The following is a 17,332-nucleotide window of genomic DNA, read 5'->3' as shown; positions in this document are numbered from 1 at the left end:
TTTATCCTTAATATTAATTCTAATACTAACCAGTTGATCCTTAACAAAACCGTGAATCCTTTTCTAAATTATCTTAGAATTAGATTATAATAAAACTTAGTTGGACACACCCTGGGCTTGATCACACTTGCGGGGCCTTCCGGAGAGGGTGTCTAGTGATGATGGCCGAAACACCCGATGATCCTGAGGTCCACTACTGATGATGTGTTCCATAATGTAAAATTAGGAAATTAAAATAGTATCTATAGAAATAATAGTCCAACCAACTCCGCCAAAATCAAACAACCAATAATTCAAACAATGGAATGAGAATCAATAAATCATGAAATATCAATACAGAAACAAAAACAGAAAGCACTTACAATGAAAGATTTAAAATATCCACAAAACTGAAACCAGTTTTTAAAGGAACAATATCCCAAAACAAAATAACGTTCATATTAAAAAACAACTCATATCAAAAGCCATTTCAGGCAAAGGGGATAGGTGAGAATGGAGAGTAGTCGATGACGTGCGTGGGCCAGTGCATTGCCTTTGACTCCCTAGTTCAAACTGCCCAGTCATCGGACAAAGCAGGGGGAGTCATCGAGATATTTTTTCTAACCCTAACCCTTTCATAGTTTATTTGATTTTATATATCACCAGTTAATCCTCAACCTTAATTCTAATCCTAACCAGTTGATCCTTAACAAAACCGTCAATCCTTAAAAACACTTAAACATTACTTTATTCATGCCTTTGTGTGTGTATGTGCATGAGAGTCATCAGGCATAATCACCCTTATACCCCCAACCCTAACCCTAACGCTATATATAAACACTGACTGTGACAACTAAAATACTTTCTTTTCTTTCATTTTAGGAACATGATGTCAACATCAGACTGGGCCTGTGTGCCCTGCAATGACGCTCTGGCACCCTCCTGTGGCCGTGCCTACGAAGTCCATTCCGAACTCTATCCCTGACCTCATCACTGACCTTGACCCCCTTGTCTGACTCTGACCCTGAACCCCAACCCAACCCTAACCCTCCCTTTTTCACTCTCTCTCCCTCTCTCTGCGCCCCACCCCTCTTTCTCTCCCTCCCTCTACCCTCCCTTTTTCACTCTCTCTCCCTCTCTCTGCGCCCCACCCCTCTTTCTCTCCCTCCCTCTCCGTCCCTTACTCACACTCTCTCTCTGTCTTTTCCCCTCCCCTGCCTCTCTCTTCACTCCCCCTCCTCTGTCTCTCTCTGAAACCCACCTCTCCTTCTCTCTCTCCCCCTTCCTTCTTTTTTCACTCTGTCTCTCTCTCTCTCTACACCCCACCCATGTCTGTCTCTTTCTCCGTCTCTTTCTCTCTCTCCCTCTCGCTCTCGACCCTCCCTCCCTCTTTCTCTCTCTCTCACTGTGATTGACAGGTACAGCCTCAGGTGATCAGTTTTGTTATCTTCTCAGGTGTGTTCAGTCATTACTTGTTCAGATCTGTTCTTTATGTCAGTGAAGCTGCAGCAGGTGAGTTCACCTTTATTCACTTTTCTTTAGTATTACATCTAATATGTGTAAGATAACAAATATGTAAACAAATCGATGTCAGAGGTAGCCTTACATTTACAGCAATGACTCCAGCTAACAACTCTACATCTACAAATACTAAATCTACTAACACTAAATCTAAAAAATGTACATATTTTACATGTACCAACTCTACATCTACAAACACACATTGACTAACTACATCCACTGGCTCTAAATCTAAATGCATCATTATATGAACATTCTGTTAGAAAACCTAAAACAAACTTTAAATCGTCTCTATTGAAAAACAATATGTATTTTTCGTGTTAATGTTGGTTAGTTTGTGGATGCTTTTATTGTGTGTTGTTTTTGTGACAACAGTTGATCATGTTCTACCTCAGCATTGTCACCTTGAAATAAAGTGCACCTACAATAGAAAACATTTTCCTAGAGCCACTTAAGTTAATCAGCAAAGAACAGTGTTGAAATTCACTGTGGCTGGTTAGGGTTGGATTTTTGTGAGAATAATTTGTTGAAATATGTCCATTAAAATACATTTTTATCATGGTTCATGTGACCACATCATCTCTCCCAACATATACTGAAAGATCTGGTCTCATTATGTTAAACATCGGATTGATCTTAACTGTGTTGCTAAATGTCTCCCTTGTCACAGATACAACTTTATATTTAATTTCACCATTCTTTTTAAAAATGGAAATAGCTTCCAGCTCATATACAATATATTTCAACGTTATTTGAACGGCACATTATCAACTGAATCAAACTGTCTTACTCTGTTATAAAACAAGGGTTACTACTGACTGTAGCTGGTCTCAGCACTTTCAACCTGATGCTTCTGAGTTCTTACACAAACACATTCTGTTTTTGTCGTATTTCCATGTTTTGTCCTTTAGTCCCTTTCATCCACTCTCTCAGTTACTGTTTGTATTTTTAATGATCTAATCATTTGTTATAATTATATTACATACTATTATATTATATTATATAGTAATGTTGTGTTTCCTTGTCCTGTGTTGGTACTTCAGAATGATTCCTCGTCAATAGTGAGTCGTCCTCAAACTCTTCTACAATATTCAGTCACTTTTTATAGTTTGTGTGCAGAGTGAAGTTAGAAAACCTTGTGTTCATCCTACCTGGTTTATCTGCACTGAAGATTTTATACTCAATGTTTTTCATCAAAAGAAACAGATTTTTCTTTATTACTATTCATGTGTGTGGTTTATTAATAAGTTTGAATGATTTGCTGAACCGATGTTATTGCTGCTGCAGCAGAATCGCCATCTCTGCAGCATGAATGAAAAATTCATAGTGACACAGCTGGTGCTACAGTATCAGTAGCACTGTGGTAGTACTGTGGTAATACTGTGACCTAAAAGAGTAAAAGTGGAGAGCAGCAGAGGCTAAAAGCTGAAGCAGTGTCTGGGTATCAGCACTGAAACAAATTACAATCAGACTGAAACCAGGAGCTGTTGATCCAGTCTGAGGTCAATTGAAGATACTGGAAAAGATCAGAGTAAGATGTGGAGCTGATGCTCTGACTGTCGGTCACCATCTAACCCAAAGCCTGCATTTTTTAAATAAAGGAAGACACTGAATCTAAGTGTGTTCATCTGTTCAAGGTGCATGAAAGCAATAGGCAGATTTATGCAGCTCTTTTCCGGGTTTTTTCTCTGATGATCATGTTGGAACAGTTTGTTCTTTATGTAGAAGTTCAGTTGATTCCCATAATTACTGCTGAGGCCCAAACATTCCACTCAAAGTTCATCTGTCCCTTCAGGGAGTAACCACTATACTGCTGTTTGAACGCATGACCAGTGAAGAAGAAAGATTTAACCAGAGGATTGGTTGTATATGTCCTGGTTCAGGATTGTGATGGAAATCTGGAAATACAAGAGGCTGGAAACACCAAAGTTATCTACGTGTATTTTAATAGGGGCTTTCTGCAGAAAGGATCAACACAGAGAGTCACAAGGATCTCAGAGTGAAGATGGAGGACACTCAAATACAAGGATCTTATATAGGAGAACTAAGGGCTGTCTCTCTGAACCAGTTCAGACTGGTTCTGTAGACGCAGGAGAGAGAGGAATCTAAACACAAACAACTGATTTACATGTGTTTCCTAAGGAGATAAGCAGACATACATTCCGTTCTTTGGAGAGTAAATAAGTGGCAAAAGGGTGTGGCAGTTTTCAGGTCATAAACAGTTCAGACCATAAAACAGCTCAGGTCATAAAGTATTTGGACAGTTTGTATATATGTAGATACAGGTCATAAAAGTCTTTAGACAGGGCTGAAAAAACTTACTTTCCAACTACAAAATAGTTTTTCAACCACACTTAGTTAATTTTTTCTATTACATTTCCCTCCTTTTTGTTATTTATGACAACAAAAGAGAACTACTGTAAAAAATCAAATACATCAATTCACAATGATTCAAAATGCATCATCATCAGCACTGTAGTGCAAAGCAAACTGCCATTGTTGTGGACAAAGAAATGCGTCGCAGAAGGGAGTAAGGACTGATAAGAGCCGACTAAACAGCCAGTACAACATCCTCACAATCTTCATCACAGAGCGTTATTCAGGGCAATTGCCTTTTAACAGGTCCAATGCCCTTGTTTGCTGGACGTCAGAACAGAATCTTAAATGGGCTCAATCCATATTTTGGTCTAATTTTCATTCTCATCTGCATGAGAACAAGCGAGAAAGATTTAGTCCATGACAATCCAGTTTCCTCATAAAATTTAGCCAATTGTTTTTTAGTGTGCCATTTCTCTTTCCACCGCTCCACCACTGGATGGGTGGTAGACACAATGTTGTCTCAAATCAATGCCCAAATATTTACTTAATTGTTTTAATGCCGCACTAACAAATGGAATCCAAATCATGCATACGTGACAAAATTTCTGAGAGTAGTTGGAAAACCCCTTTGTTAACCAGTGTTGTAAATTTGCAGCCAACATCGATCCTTTCGAAACATGTTCATCCCATGCGTTAACTTTGCATAATAGGGAAACAGATAGTTTGGCAGACAAGGTTTATCATCAAGGTCCACCCACACCCCATCTGTGTACATGCGGCCAACATCTCCTCCAAAGTGCACGCTCATCTGCTGTGGCTCTAAGTTGGAGTTCCTGCAGGTCAGCTGTGGGGGGGGTGGGGTCGACCTGTCAGAGAATGTGTGAAGCAGGTAGCGGCTGGCGAGCAGCTGCTTTCGCTGCTGCCTCCGCTCTGGGTCATTATTAGAAGTGTGAGCATCACATTTACATACTGCAACCTGTTTGGGGAGGAGGACAGCATCAAGCATCTGAGACACTAGAGCATGATGTGCAATTGTTTTGTCTCTGTTTCCAAATCGTGAAAAATCATTTACTACACCAAATGCATATCTACTGTCAGTGTAGATATTCTCCCTTCAGCCAATGTGCATGCTTCAATGAGATCAGTGAGCTCTGCTGCTTGTGCAGACAGAGAAGCAGGAAGTGGTCGTGCAATCAATGTATCATGTGCTGTTACCACAGAGAAACACACTTGATTTTCTCCCGTGTCTGAATTGCGAGATGCTGATCCACAAACAGTTCAAAGTCTGGATTCTGCAGTGGTGTTTCCTGTAAGTCTGGTCTGGGGAAACAAACTTCAGCTATTGTTACTACACAGTTGTGTTGTTCACCATCTCCTTCTGTTGGAAGAAGAGTAGCTGGGTTTAGAACATTACTTCTTTTCACACTGATGTTAGGCATTTCCAACAGAACAGCATGTTATAGATAGCATCATAGACACAGCATTTGGGATCAGCAGGGTGAGTGGGGAGTATCCTACTAAATTCTTGGATACCATGACCGTCTTATCTGAAGCTGCTACAGCTCTGAGACAAGTAGGCAGGCCTGTATCAACAGGATCAAGTTTTGCTGAGAAAAATGCCACAGGTCTCTGTTTGCCCTCATGGTGTGGGAGTAGCACTGATGTCATGTAGCCCCCCCCCTTCTCGTCAACTGCCTGTGTGAAAGGTCATCAGGGTTCAGTAGTCCTAAGGTCGGGGTCGTTTGTAAGGTCAGTTTCAAGTCAGTGAAAGCTTTCTCTGTGTCATCAGTCCATGTCACCTCACTATATGCTTGTAGGCCTTGCCCGTGTGCGATTGCGCTGAGGGGCTCCTCGAGGACAGCATAGTTAGGAATAAATGATCTGCAATAAAAACACATTCCCAGGAATGACATCACTTGTTTCTTTGTAACAGTTTAGGAATATTTTAAATTACTGTTACTCTCTTAGGGGAGAGGGATTTGCCCTCTGCTGTGATCACATGCCCTAAAAATGAAACTTGTTCTTTTACAAACTGCAGTTTTTCAGGCTTGCCTTATGTCCTTCTGCAGCTAGATGTTTTAATTTGAGCCACAGAATTCTTTTCACATTGTTCTTTAGTTGGATGCACAAATCATTAAATCGTCAACATATTGTAAAAGTGCTCTTCCTGGTGTTATCTCTAATGATCTTAAGCTTTCCTTTAGTGCCTGGTTGTAAATGGTCGGTGATTCACAATAGCCTTGACGAAGGCATGTGAAGATATAACTTTCTCTGTTGAACTCAAATGCAAACCAGTATTGGCTGTCTTCATCAATTTGAACACTGAAAAATGCATTTGCCAGATCAACAACAGAGAACCATTTACTATCCTTCAGAACTTGCTAAAGGATTGTCTAAGAATTTGGAACAGACGGAGCGCATTGTTGTACTGCGGCGTTGACAACTTACAAATCTTGGATGAATCGCAAATCATCAGGTTGTAATTTATCAAAAATATTCTTCACCGGAAAAATCGAAGTGTGCACGAGTGAATCCTTGCAAGGAACAATTACACCTGCCTTCAATAGAGAGTTGAAAACTGGTGTAATACCATCGATGGCTTTCTGTTTCAGTGGATGTTGTCAGATCATGGTGTGATAACCACAGGTTCCATGTTTTGAATTAAACCCACATCATGATTACCTCTGAGCCCTTAAAATGTTGTTTGTATAATGTAAATATACATATGCATATTGGGCGTCTGTATGTGTGTCTGGTGCCAGTTGAACAGTCCTGAATCTGTGAACAACAGATGTAAATCATTTTCTAAACACTTTAAAAAATGGATTATACTGAACCACAGGATCTGATGTCTTTTCCCAAACGTCAGCATTGACACATTTTTTATCCATGGTCCCAAGTCTTGCCATTCATCATTTTTGTGTTTTGACAGCAAGACATGTGAGTGTGAACCAGGAACGTCAAAAAAGGAAGCAGCCTCTGAACATCTGTGAAGGAACTGAGAGGGTGACTTATTTTCTGGCTTGGGTAAAATTACAGAAACAGCAAATCTATGTTCATTCCAGAACTTGCAACTTAGCGTTAAATTCTCTTTCACACAACTTTCTTTACAACTTTCTCTAAACCATCTTTTTTCAAAACCTGCATCTCTCCCTTTGTGTTTGAGTGCAGTGCAGTGTAAATCTTCTGGATGCAGATACTGGTGTCTGCTCTTAGTGTGACTGAATGTGCCTTATCCACTAGATCAGTGTTGATTGATGTGACAACAGATGAACAGAGCTTCCATTCATACGCATATAACAGTGAATCAGCATTACACTTAATGCATGTGTAAATCTGTGGTGTATCCAGATCAGCCGTTCGGACCACTATGACTCCTGATGGGGTGGAAACTATAAAAATATCCACAAGACAAATTACATCACTTCTCATCATATTAATTGGACAACATGAGTATAGCAAAAATGAACACTTGAATTTTTCTGTGATGCCTCATATTATATTATATTATAATATCACCTCATATTAAGGGAGTCGTGTATTTTTCAACCACGGTGTTTCCTGAATCTAACACAGATCTAACAACTCATTCGCTCATTTTAGGATGTGTGTCAAACATATCACTCTTGATGACTGAACGTGTTGCTCCTGAATCTAAAAGGAATATAATCTCTTTTCCTAGCACTGTGAGTGTGTGCGTTGGCATATTAGCATAGACATCTCATTGATATTTAACATATGTTCCTATCAGTAGTTTGTCTTTCTTTTCCAAAAAATCTTTTACTTCTATGATAAGTGTTTGTGTTGGTGTGGTGCATTCACCCTCTTGATGTGTGAGGTGTTCCTCACGGTCTCGCTCTCTGTTCAAAGTTGCTGGTTCCTCCCTCTCCTCCATCCCCGCCTCAGTTCCATCAGCCTTGTCAGGTTGTTGCTGTTTCTTCGGACAATTTCTTGCCCAATGTCCCTTCTCTCCACAGTGAAAACAAATGTCCTGATCATCATTCCACATGCCATCTCCCCTTCTTCCGTGAAATCCTCTTCTTTTGCATCTGCGATGTACCTCTGAACATTGTCAATGAGACTTTATGCAGATCAGTCTCTCTTTTCTTCTTCTTCTTTTCTCCATGTTTAATTATCGTCTTCGCATCAATGGCATGTGCTTTTATTAAGTTCTTCCCGAGTCCCACTTGATGCCTGTACGTTTTAACAGGCTGGCAACATCAGGTCACTTCAACCATTGCGATTTGGGCTGGATCCTGTCCCAGTCCATATTGCCCCTTGTCTGGTGCGAGGGAAGAGAGCAGTTGTGGGTCTGGAATGTTATTAGCTGGAAAAGGTTGGTGTGGAGCCTGAGCTCCTGCCTGTGGAACATCCGCTTCTGGTGGGGCTTGGTGTTGTTCTGGTTGTCGTCTTCTCGGCGGGGAAGAGTCGAGGTCGGAAACCTGCATTTTGAGACACTGAGACATTTGTGAGGTGTTATCTGTCCCTGCCAGTGTGTGTTTTCTGTCCCTTTGATGCAATTCTTCTAACCACATTCCACATACCTTCCTATCTGCCTGAAATGTAAGATTTACTTTTCTGGCCTGACTTACTTTTTCTTTCTCCTCTAGCTTCAGTCTCTGCTGTTTCAGCTGCCTTATACTAAAACTCCCCCAGCTGGAAACCCACATTCTTTCATCCACACTTGTATCAGACTTAGTGCTGTGTCACCATAGTTCCTCCACATGAAGTTCATATTAGGATTACTCAGATCAGTTCCATTATCCAAATCTTTTCGTTTTTCATTTACCTATGTAAGGAAATTTTTTTATTTTAAGTATTAGTTACCTTAAGTCTTCAATTAATCTCCAAAACGCTATCGTAAGGAGCAAAATAGGAAACTTAGTAATATAAACATCATCAAAATAATGTAATACCCCCTATATAATATAATCAATAGTAATTTCCTCTTGTAATTACTTAGTTACTGGTAATTTCTCAATTCATCTCTTTTTTTTTCTTTTTTTTTTTAACCCTTGTGTTGTCCCTGCTTCCCCCGGCTGTTGGCCCCCTCACATAGCCCACCCCATATTAGGACGCACACGTAGGGCAATAGACAAGTGACAATAGACAGTCCATTTTCCTGGGGCATATCTGACACCTCTTCCTCTTACTCGCCCCGAGCGGGGCTGCTGCTAGGGCTATGGAGGAGGCCCGACGCTCGGGTCGAGCGTCGTAGTCAAGAGCTCTCTGTGCAGCGGCGGTGGCTTTTACAGCACGCTTCCGTGTGGGGGATGCGCTCCCTTCGTGCGATGAACGGAGTCACGAGAGCCTTTCCCAGCTGCTCTAGGAACACCTTCCGCTTGTTCTGCTTGCCCGGCATCCAGTCTGGGTTGATCTCTCTCCATATCACAAAGGCGTTGTAGGAAGAGACGTCGAGAATGTTGTGAAAGACGACCAGGGGCCAGCGCGCGGTCATCCTCCTGCAGCTGTACGTTCCGATCACCTTGTCTAGGTTGTCCACGCCACCTTTGTTGCGGTTGTAGTCCAGGACGATGACCGGTTTCCCATCCTCACGGCCGCTGATGTCGGCCTCAGCGTGCCGTGTGCTCAGGAGCACCACGTTCCTGTTTTTCTTTGGGATGTAGGACACCAGAGTGGCGGTGGGCGTGATTGCGAACTTGGATGAGAACACCTCTCTTCCCTTGACTGCGAGCAGCCCGGTCGGGAGCTCGGGCTTGTTCTTCTGAACCATGCCGACCACGGTGAGCTTCCTCTCCAGGAGCTGCCGCACGAGTTCGTAGGAGGTAATTGTCGCACATGACGTTACGACCGTGCAGTCCCTCCATTACATCGAGCACTACCCGCAACCCCTGGTTCCGTTCTGGGCGTCCGCCGCTCGGCTTTCCGGTGTACATTTGCATCTTCCAAGCGTAGCTTGATTTCGCATCGCAGGCCACCCACGACTTGATCCCGTATTTCACCGGCTTGCTGGGCATGTACTGACGGAACGGACACTGCCCTAGGGAGAAAAACAGGAGGAGAAGAGATGAGAGGAGATGAGATGAGGACGAGGACTAGCAGCCGCTATCTACATAACATAATAACATAACATAACATAACATAACTAACATAACAACATAACATAACAACATAACATAAAAATAATATTTTTTTAAAAAATGGAAAAAAAGACTAACCTCTGAACGGAACCAGTTGCTCGTCCACGGTCACTTCGGGCCCCGGGTTGTAGAGGTGCGGTAGCCGCGACACCCACGCCTCCCAGACCTCTCGCACGGCCGCCAATTTGTCCGTGGCTCGTCTCGTGCGTCTCGTCTCGCGTTCGCCGAAGCGCAGCAGTCTGGAGTACGTGTGGAAGAGTTTTAGGGGTATCGTGGCACGAAATATCGCCCGGTCGCTCTCGGCGTCCCACAGGCTGGCGGCGGCCTCGCCCCGGGACCTGTACACGCCCGCTAAGATCAGCAGCCCTACGTAGGCGCGCAGGTCGGTCTCGTCCATCCCTTTCAATTCGTCGCCATATTTTCGACGACCCTCCCAATTCGTCATCTCCAGGATGATGTTCTCTACCGTCGGCGTGATGAACAGGCGGAACGTCACCGGTGCGGGACGTCGCGTGGATCGTGGGGCCCCGGTGGACCCCGCTTTGAGCCGCAGCAGAGGAGGAGGAAGACGAGGAGGAGGAGGAGGAGGAGCAGTGGCCCTCCTCTCGGCCGTACGCCCTCGACGACCATGTTATTTCCCCGTTTCTTGACGGGAAGGTCTCTCTTTCCACGAGTCCGGTGGTGGTGGTGGTGGTGTCGCCGTGGTCTTGTCCTTCTTCGTCCAAGGATGACGAATCTGCAGAAGCATCACCCACTGGATCGTAGTCTTCGTCGCCGTCGTCATCTTCGTAGTCACCGTCGTTGTCTTCGTCGCCGTCGTCGCCGTCGTCGTCTCCGTCCTCTCTGTCTTCTTCTCGGTCTGCTTCTCCATCTCCTTGTCCGTCCGCTTCTCGGTCTGGCTCTTTCGCGTCCTCTTCGGGTTCAGAGGATGGTTGCTGGGAGAATAGCTGTTGGAGAACCTGTTCTCTGGTGAAATGCTCCTGACGCGACATCGTGCCATGGTCCGTGAGAGAGTGGCACACTGAGACTTATATGTGGGTCTAATGTACCCCCCTTGATTTCAATTGGAATCAGGTGTGGGTCTAAATGACCCCACAGAGCACCACAGCGCCCTCTCTGGGGGTCTAAATGACCCCCCAGGAGAATCTAGAATGACAAACCATTGGTCTCAATTACCCCAGGAGAATTGGATAATGACAATCCTTGGGTCACCCTAACCCTGACCGGCCAGGGCTCACGCACTCACGCGCACACACACACACACACACACACACACACACACACACACACACACACACACACACACACACACACACACTCTGGGTCAATCCGACCCAGGAACAACACGAGGGATAATACACCTTCAAATATCCTGCCTGACCAACATGAATCATACTGCCTTAAAGAAGCTCTCTACATAGCGCGCTTTTGGTGAGTTGCCTGACACAATGCAAATACAACTCAGTATTATGTCCTCTCTGTGGTTGCAGTCGAAACAACTCTTTAAGGTACCTTGTCAGTCTACCTTCCAGGTTTCTTCTAAACCTTGGTTAAAAATGTACGGGGCTTTCACCCGTCTGGAGATCCAATCCCCTTAGACCAACTTCTTCGTAACACTATGTTTGCTGGTATAAATTACACTTGAAATCTCAGATTCTCACCAGATAGATCGCAGCGCTTAGACGATCCGGGCTCGGGTCTCGGTCCCTGCATCTCACCCGTCCTAATGGGGAGGTTAAGGTTGGAAACTTTTTTACCAAGAAGATCACTCAACCGTAGACACCAAGTCCAGATGCGTCCAGTCGTGCGATCCCACTTCTGACACCAAATTGTGATGGAAATCTGGAAATACAAGAGGCTGGAACACCAAAGTTATCTACGTGTATTTTAATAGGGGCTTTCTGCAGAAAGGATCAACACAGAGAGTCACAAGGATCTCAGAGTGAAGATGGAGGACACTCAAATACAAGGATCTTATATAGGAGGACTAAGGCTGTCTCTCTGAACCAGTTCAGACTGGTTCTGTAGACGCAGGAGAGAGAGGAATCTAAACATAAACAACTGATTTACATGTGTTTCCTAAGGAGATAAGCAGACATACATTCAGTTCTTTGGAGAGTAAATAAGTGATAAAAAGGGTCTGGCAGTTTTCAGGTCATAAACAGTTCAGACCATAAAACAGCTCAGGTCATAAAGTATTTGGACAGTTTGTATATATGTAGATACAGGTCATAAAAGTCTTTAGACAGGGCTGAAAAAACTTACTAAAAATACTGACTACAAAATAGTTTTTCAACCACACTTAGTTAATTTTTCTACTACAGGATCAATTCAAAATTAATTTTGTGGGATTTAATATAAATGTAATTTCATTTTATTAAAATGTTTTCATCAGTGTTATGATCCTGTTGCCTACAATTGAGCATTTGTTTCTACATCAGAAGACTCCGACATGTTTCTAGAAGAGCCCAGGGGGGGTTAGGGTTATGACCTTTAACCTTTTTTCTCACCTGAGGGCTACTGTAGAATCTTCACACTTGGAAAAGGATGTTGGGGGGAGGGAGAGGAGTTCAGTAAGTTGTCATTTTCAACATTACCACTAGGTCAATCAATCAAATTGTATTTGTATAGTCTCATATTCACAAATCACAGTTTGTCTCATAGGCTTTAACAAGGTGAGACGTCCTCTGTTCTTAACCCTCAACAAGAGTCAAACTACTAAAACCTTTTAACAGGTAAAGAAGGTAGAAACCTCAGAGACACATGTGAGGAGGGTTAGGGTTAGGGTTCCACCATCAGCTGCCACCTCGATCGTGGTCCACCACCCCTATCAGATGCCAACACGCTACAGGATCCGTCATTACGATCATGATCTCTGATTCGCGATCCACCATCATAATCCACGATCTGTGGATGATAAGGCAAAGGGACTCCGGGGAAGAAGTCCAGTCAGTAACATGTATTGATGAGATATTCATTTCTTAGATGTGATAAGGTTGGAGAAGAGGAAGGAGAAGCTGGGAAGAGAAGCTCCATGTGTTATGTGTCCCCCGACCTTCTAGACCTATAGCAGCAGAACTAAGATCAGGTCCAAGACAAACCTGGACCGGCTCTAACTATAAGCTTTATCGTAAAGGAAGGTTTGAATCTTCAACGTACAGAGGGAGTCTGCCTCCAGAACTGAAAGTGGGAGATTATTCCACAGGAGAGGAGCTTGATGCTGAAGATCTGGCTCCTCCTCTGCTTTAGAGACTTTAGGGACGACAGCCTGAATTCTGGGATCTCAGGGCTCTAGTGGTGATATGGTACTATGAGCTATTTTAGGTATGATGCTGCCATATAATTAATGTAGGTGAGGAGGAGGATTTTAAATTCTAAATGTAACAGGAAGCCAGTGTAGTGAAGCTAATACAGGAGACATGTGGTCTCTGTTCCTGGTTCTTGTCAGGACATGTGCTGCAGCATTTTGGACAAGCTGCAGAGTCTTTAACGACTTCCTGCTGGAGCCTGATAATAAGGAATTACAATAATCAAGTCTGGATGTAACAAAGGCGTGGACTAGTTTTTCTGCATCTTTTTGAGAAAGGACATGTCGGATTTTTTGAATATTACGCAAGTGAAAGAAGGCGGTCCTAGAAATTTGTTTTAAGTGAGAATTAAAGGACAAATCGGGATCGAAGATCACTCCAGAGTTTCTGACTCTTTCATTGGAAGCAAGGGCAATGTCGTCTAGCGCAGCTTCATCATTAGATAATGTATCTCTAAGGTGTTTAGGGCCAAGTATTAGAACCTCTGTTTTATCTGAGTTTAATAGGGTTAGGGTTAGTTAATTGATTACACTGTTCTTTACAGAGTGTGTCCTGATAATGTTTCCTAGTGGATGCATATTTAATGAGAATAAAATTGGGCCGAGCACAGAACCTGTGGAACACCATGGTTAACTTTGGTGAAAACCAGTTTAGGGCAGTTCCCTTAATTCCAATGAACTTTTCTAGTCTCTGTAATAAAATTTGATGATCAATAGTGTTGAATGCTGCACTGAGATCTAAAAGGACGAGGACAGACACAAACATCTGTAGCTATTAGAAGGTCATTAGTGAATTTAACCAAGACTGTCTCCGTGCTGTGCTGGGTGGCAATACGCTCTGTTTGATGAATTAAAATAAAGTATAATTTATTATCTGCGCACATTTAGGATGATCCATTAAATCAAAATTTAAAGTAATCGGACTGATCATCAGCGATCTTTGTGGGACTTATGAATTCTTCATAGAATGTTTGATTTCTTTGTGGATCACGTTCTTGGCTGAGATGTGTATGCGTCAGTATTAACCCAAACCCCAAAATAGATGTTTTTATCCATTTTTAATCTGCAGTTTTAGAGATAACTTCCAAATCTTGATTGTCTTATGTGTATGTTTTAACTTACTGTAATTTTTTTTACTGTTGGATGTTCAGATCCATAACTCTAACCCATATTGTTCCTACATCCCTGCTAATGGAGGTTTTTGACACTGTAGGTGCTACAGTCTCATTCTTAAAAGCAGTGGATGTAGTGGCTCTAATCTTAACCCTTCATAGAATGTTTGATTTCTTCTTGGTACACTTCAATTCATGTGTATCATCACGTGTTTCTGAACCTGACACATGATGAACATGTTTTTTTTCTTTCAGAATCCATCATTGATCAGAGTCTGTCAGAGAAACATGATCAACATGATCTTCATCTTCATCAGTGAGTTTAATTTCATCATCGTCTCATTTATCATCATTCATCCATCCACCCATCCTTACATCATCCATCCATCATCTATACCACTTATCATCTTGAGGCTCATGGGGGGGATTGGAGCCAATTCCGGCTGACATTGGGTGAGAGGCGGGGTTAAAACCTGGACAGGTGACCTGTCCATCACACCTGTGATTGTGTTTGACTGTGGGACGAAGAGAAAACACACAAACACAGAACATGTGAACTCAAAAAGGGATTCGAACTGGGAACAGTGCTAACCACTGCACCACTTTGTCGCTACTCATTCATATCTAGCTTGTAAATTCTTCTTGTTATTATTGTAGAGTTTAAATAAATCTCTCTGTCTCTGTAGTTTTTCTTCCAGTGAGTCAGCTCCAGGACCTCCAGGACCAGTGTCCTGGCAGCTCGTGTAGTCCTCAGCTGGGTGACCTGATGGTGGGTCGAGCTGCTCAGCTCTCAGCCTCATCAACCTGTGGTCTGGATGGAGCTCAGAACTACTGCATCATCGGATACTTGGAGGTCAGAAGCACTGTGGGTTAGGGTTAGGTTATATGATATGATAAACATAATATGATATATACAATAGAACTTGATATAAATAATGATATATATAATAGAATTTGATATATAATGTAAAATAAACACCGTGCCAGTGAAGGATCTGTTTTTTTTTCTCTCTGACATGTTTCTGGCTCATGTTTGAATTTTATACTGAAACATGTTCAGATCTGTCATTTTATTTTTTTCTCTTCTACTTCTCTCTCTTCACCCTGAGGAGCATTTCCACTTCTCCTCCTCATTACCACATTCTTAACTTTGTCTCTTCTCTTTCACTCCGTCACTTCTTCTAGAAGTTGATGATGAAGATGACAATGATCATGATGAAGATGATGATGAATATCTTTTCATCCATTAGGAGGAAAAGAAATGTTTCTCATGTGACTCACGTCTGCCGTACAATCGCTATAGCAACCCAAACAGCCACCGCATCGAGAACATCATCACAACCTTTGACCTTGAAAGAAAAACAAAATGGTGGCAGTCTGAGAACGGTGAGTTGAGAAATGAGACAAACATCTTGTGACCAGTATGATGTCATCAGTCAATCAACTAAACCTTTATTTATTTATTTATTTTTTACTTTGTTTATTGATTTTCACATTTAGAAACAATTACAGTAATTCATCCAATACTTGTTATTATTGTTGCCAGTTAACAACATACAGATGAACAAACAGACCCTAGCCCGAATAGAGGTTGTGTATGTTTGAATAAATAATAGAGATCAACCCCTTTAGTGATGGGAGAAGTTCCAAAAAGAGGAGGCCAGGGAAATTTGGAAATGAACCGCGGATATAATTGCGAATTTGGAGGTACCTGAAAAACTGTCCTTTAGGGAGTGAAAATTTGTCAACTAGTTGTTGAAAAGATGCAAAAACATCATCCACATATAGGTCCCTCATAGTTTGTGTACCTAACCTAGCACAGATAGAAAAGGCACTGTTCAGTGATGATGAGGGAAAGATATGATTTGCCTCTAATGGTGCCCTATAAAGAGTGTCTGTAAGCCAAAATGGCGTCTAAATTGAAACCAAATTTTAAGACCACTATCACATTTTTTTTCTGTGACTAGAGATCAAAGAAAGAAGAGGTGAGTGCAATAAGGCTTCAATGATACCGGATGAGCAGAGTTTGCCTCCATAACCAACCCTGATGGAGGGGCCTCAATATCCTCATATCGAAGCCAATAGTTCAAGTTTCCAATATTTGTTGCCCAAAAATAGAACAAAATGTTCGGTAGCGCCATTCCACCCAGTGCTTTGGGATATAGAAAAATGTTAATCTAGCTAGTGTTGATTCTAGCAGCAACAGACAGATTAACCACTTAGCGACTGTTAAGCGTCAAACTTTGTTATTTACACAACTGCTTCATATAGCTAGGTACTGATGCGACATATTTTTGGAAAGCTGTGATTCGATTGATGCAAACCATTTCAAGATACGATCACCACAGCAGGTACAATCAACGCCTCTGTCAGACCACCAACAAAAAAAACCAATAACAAAATCGAGGTCACTCACCTAAGAAGCCTCATCGTAATCCACAGATTGATAACATTCCAACAAAAACGGTCTTGATACATTGCCAAAGGTCCAGATGATCCAATCCAGTAACACGTTTAGTCCAAAACACATTATTACATCAATAAATACCCACAGACTGCTGTTGCATCATTTCAAACTAGCCGGCAGCTATGTGTAACCTTTGATGTATTTTCCCTCGTAACTCCCGTTAGCATGTAAACATAGCCGATATCTTGATATCAAAATAGAGGCTGCACTCTGAACTTTAGATGGACAGCTCACTTGACCAAATAGGAGCGGGCATGTCCTGTCCACAGCCTACAATAGCCAAGGAGAGACCTCGTTGAAGGACAGTGCCTGCCTCTCTTCTGTCGTGTAAATACTGAGCCGATTGCAACCGATTGTTCTGATGACTGGCGTTTCGTATAGCCAATGAAATTTCCAACATGCAGATGTGCTGCTTCTCTGTGTAAATATAAAGCGACCCCAAGAAAGTCACTGCGTACAGGCGAACAACTGGTTTCGGTTTCGGTTCTCGTGCGTCCGTGAAAAGGAACTACTCGACCGAAGAAGC

The 17,332-nt window shown here is 42.4% G+C and overlaps 1 protein-coding gene across 3 annotated transcripts in view; it reads left to right on the top strand.

Annotated features, from left to right (window-relative positions):
• Positions 1-1,334: 1,334 nt before the first annotated feature.
• Positions 1,335-17,332, top strand: part of lamb4 (laminin, beta 4) — a 36,795-nt gene continuing 20,797 nt past the window's right edge. For 2 of the 3 annotated variants that reach the window (XM_035157817.2, XM_035157815.2), the window contains exons 1-3: positions 13,837-14,655; positions 15,026-15,192; positions 15,590-15,725. In XM_035157817.2, coding sequence (XP_035013708.2) covers positions 14,568-14,655; positions 15,026-15,192; positions 15,590-15,725 — 391 coding nt within the window. In that variant the 5' untranslated portion in view covers positions 13,837-14,567. Of the gene's footprint in view, positions 1,492-13,836; positions 14,656-15,025; positions 15,193-15,589; positions 15,726-17,332 lie in introns of those variants that run through there. The other variant, XM_035157816.2, reaches the window with a different exon arrangement.

The sequence above is a fragment of the Hippoglossus stenolepis genome, chromosome 5, assembly GCF_022539355.2.
Source record: "Hippoglossus stenolepis isolate QCI-W04-F060 chromosome 5, HSTE1.2, whole genome shotgun sequence".
NCBI lineage: Eukaryota > Metazoa > Chordata > Actinopteri > Pleuronectiformes > Pleuronectidae > Hippoglossus > Hippoglossus stenolepis.
Note: the sequence above shows the minus strand (reverse complement) of the source record. Positions and strands in the feature narration are given on the sequence as shown.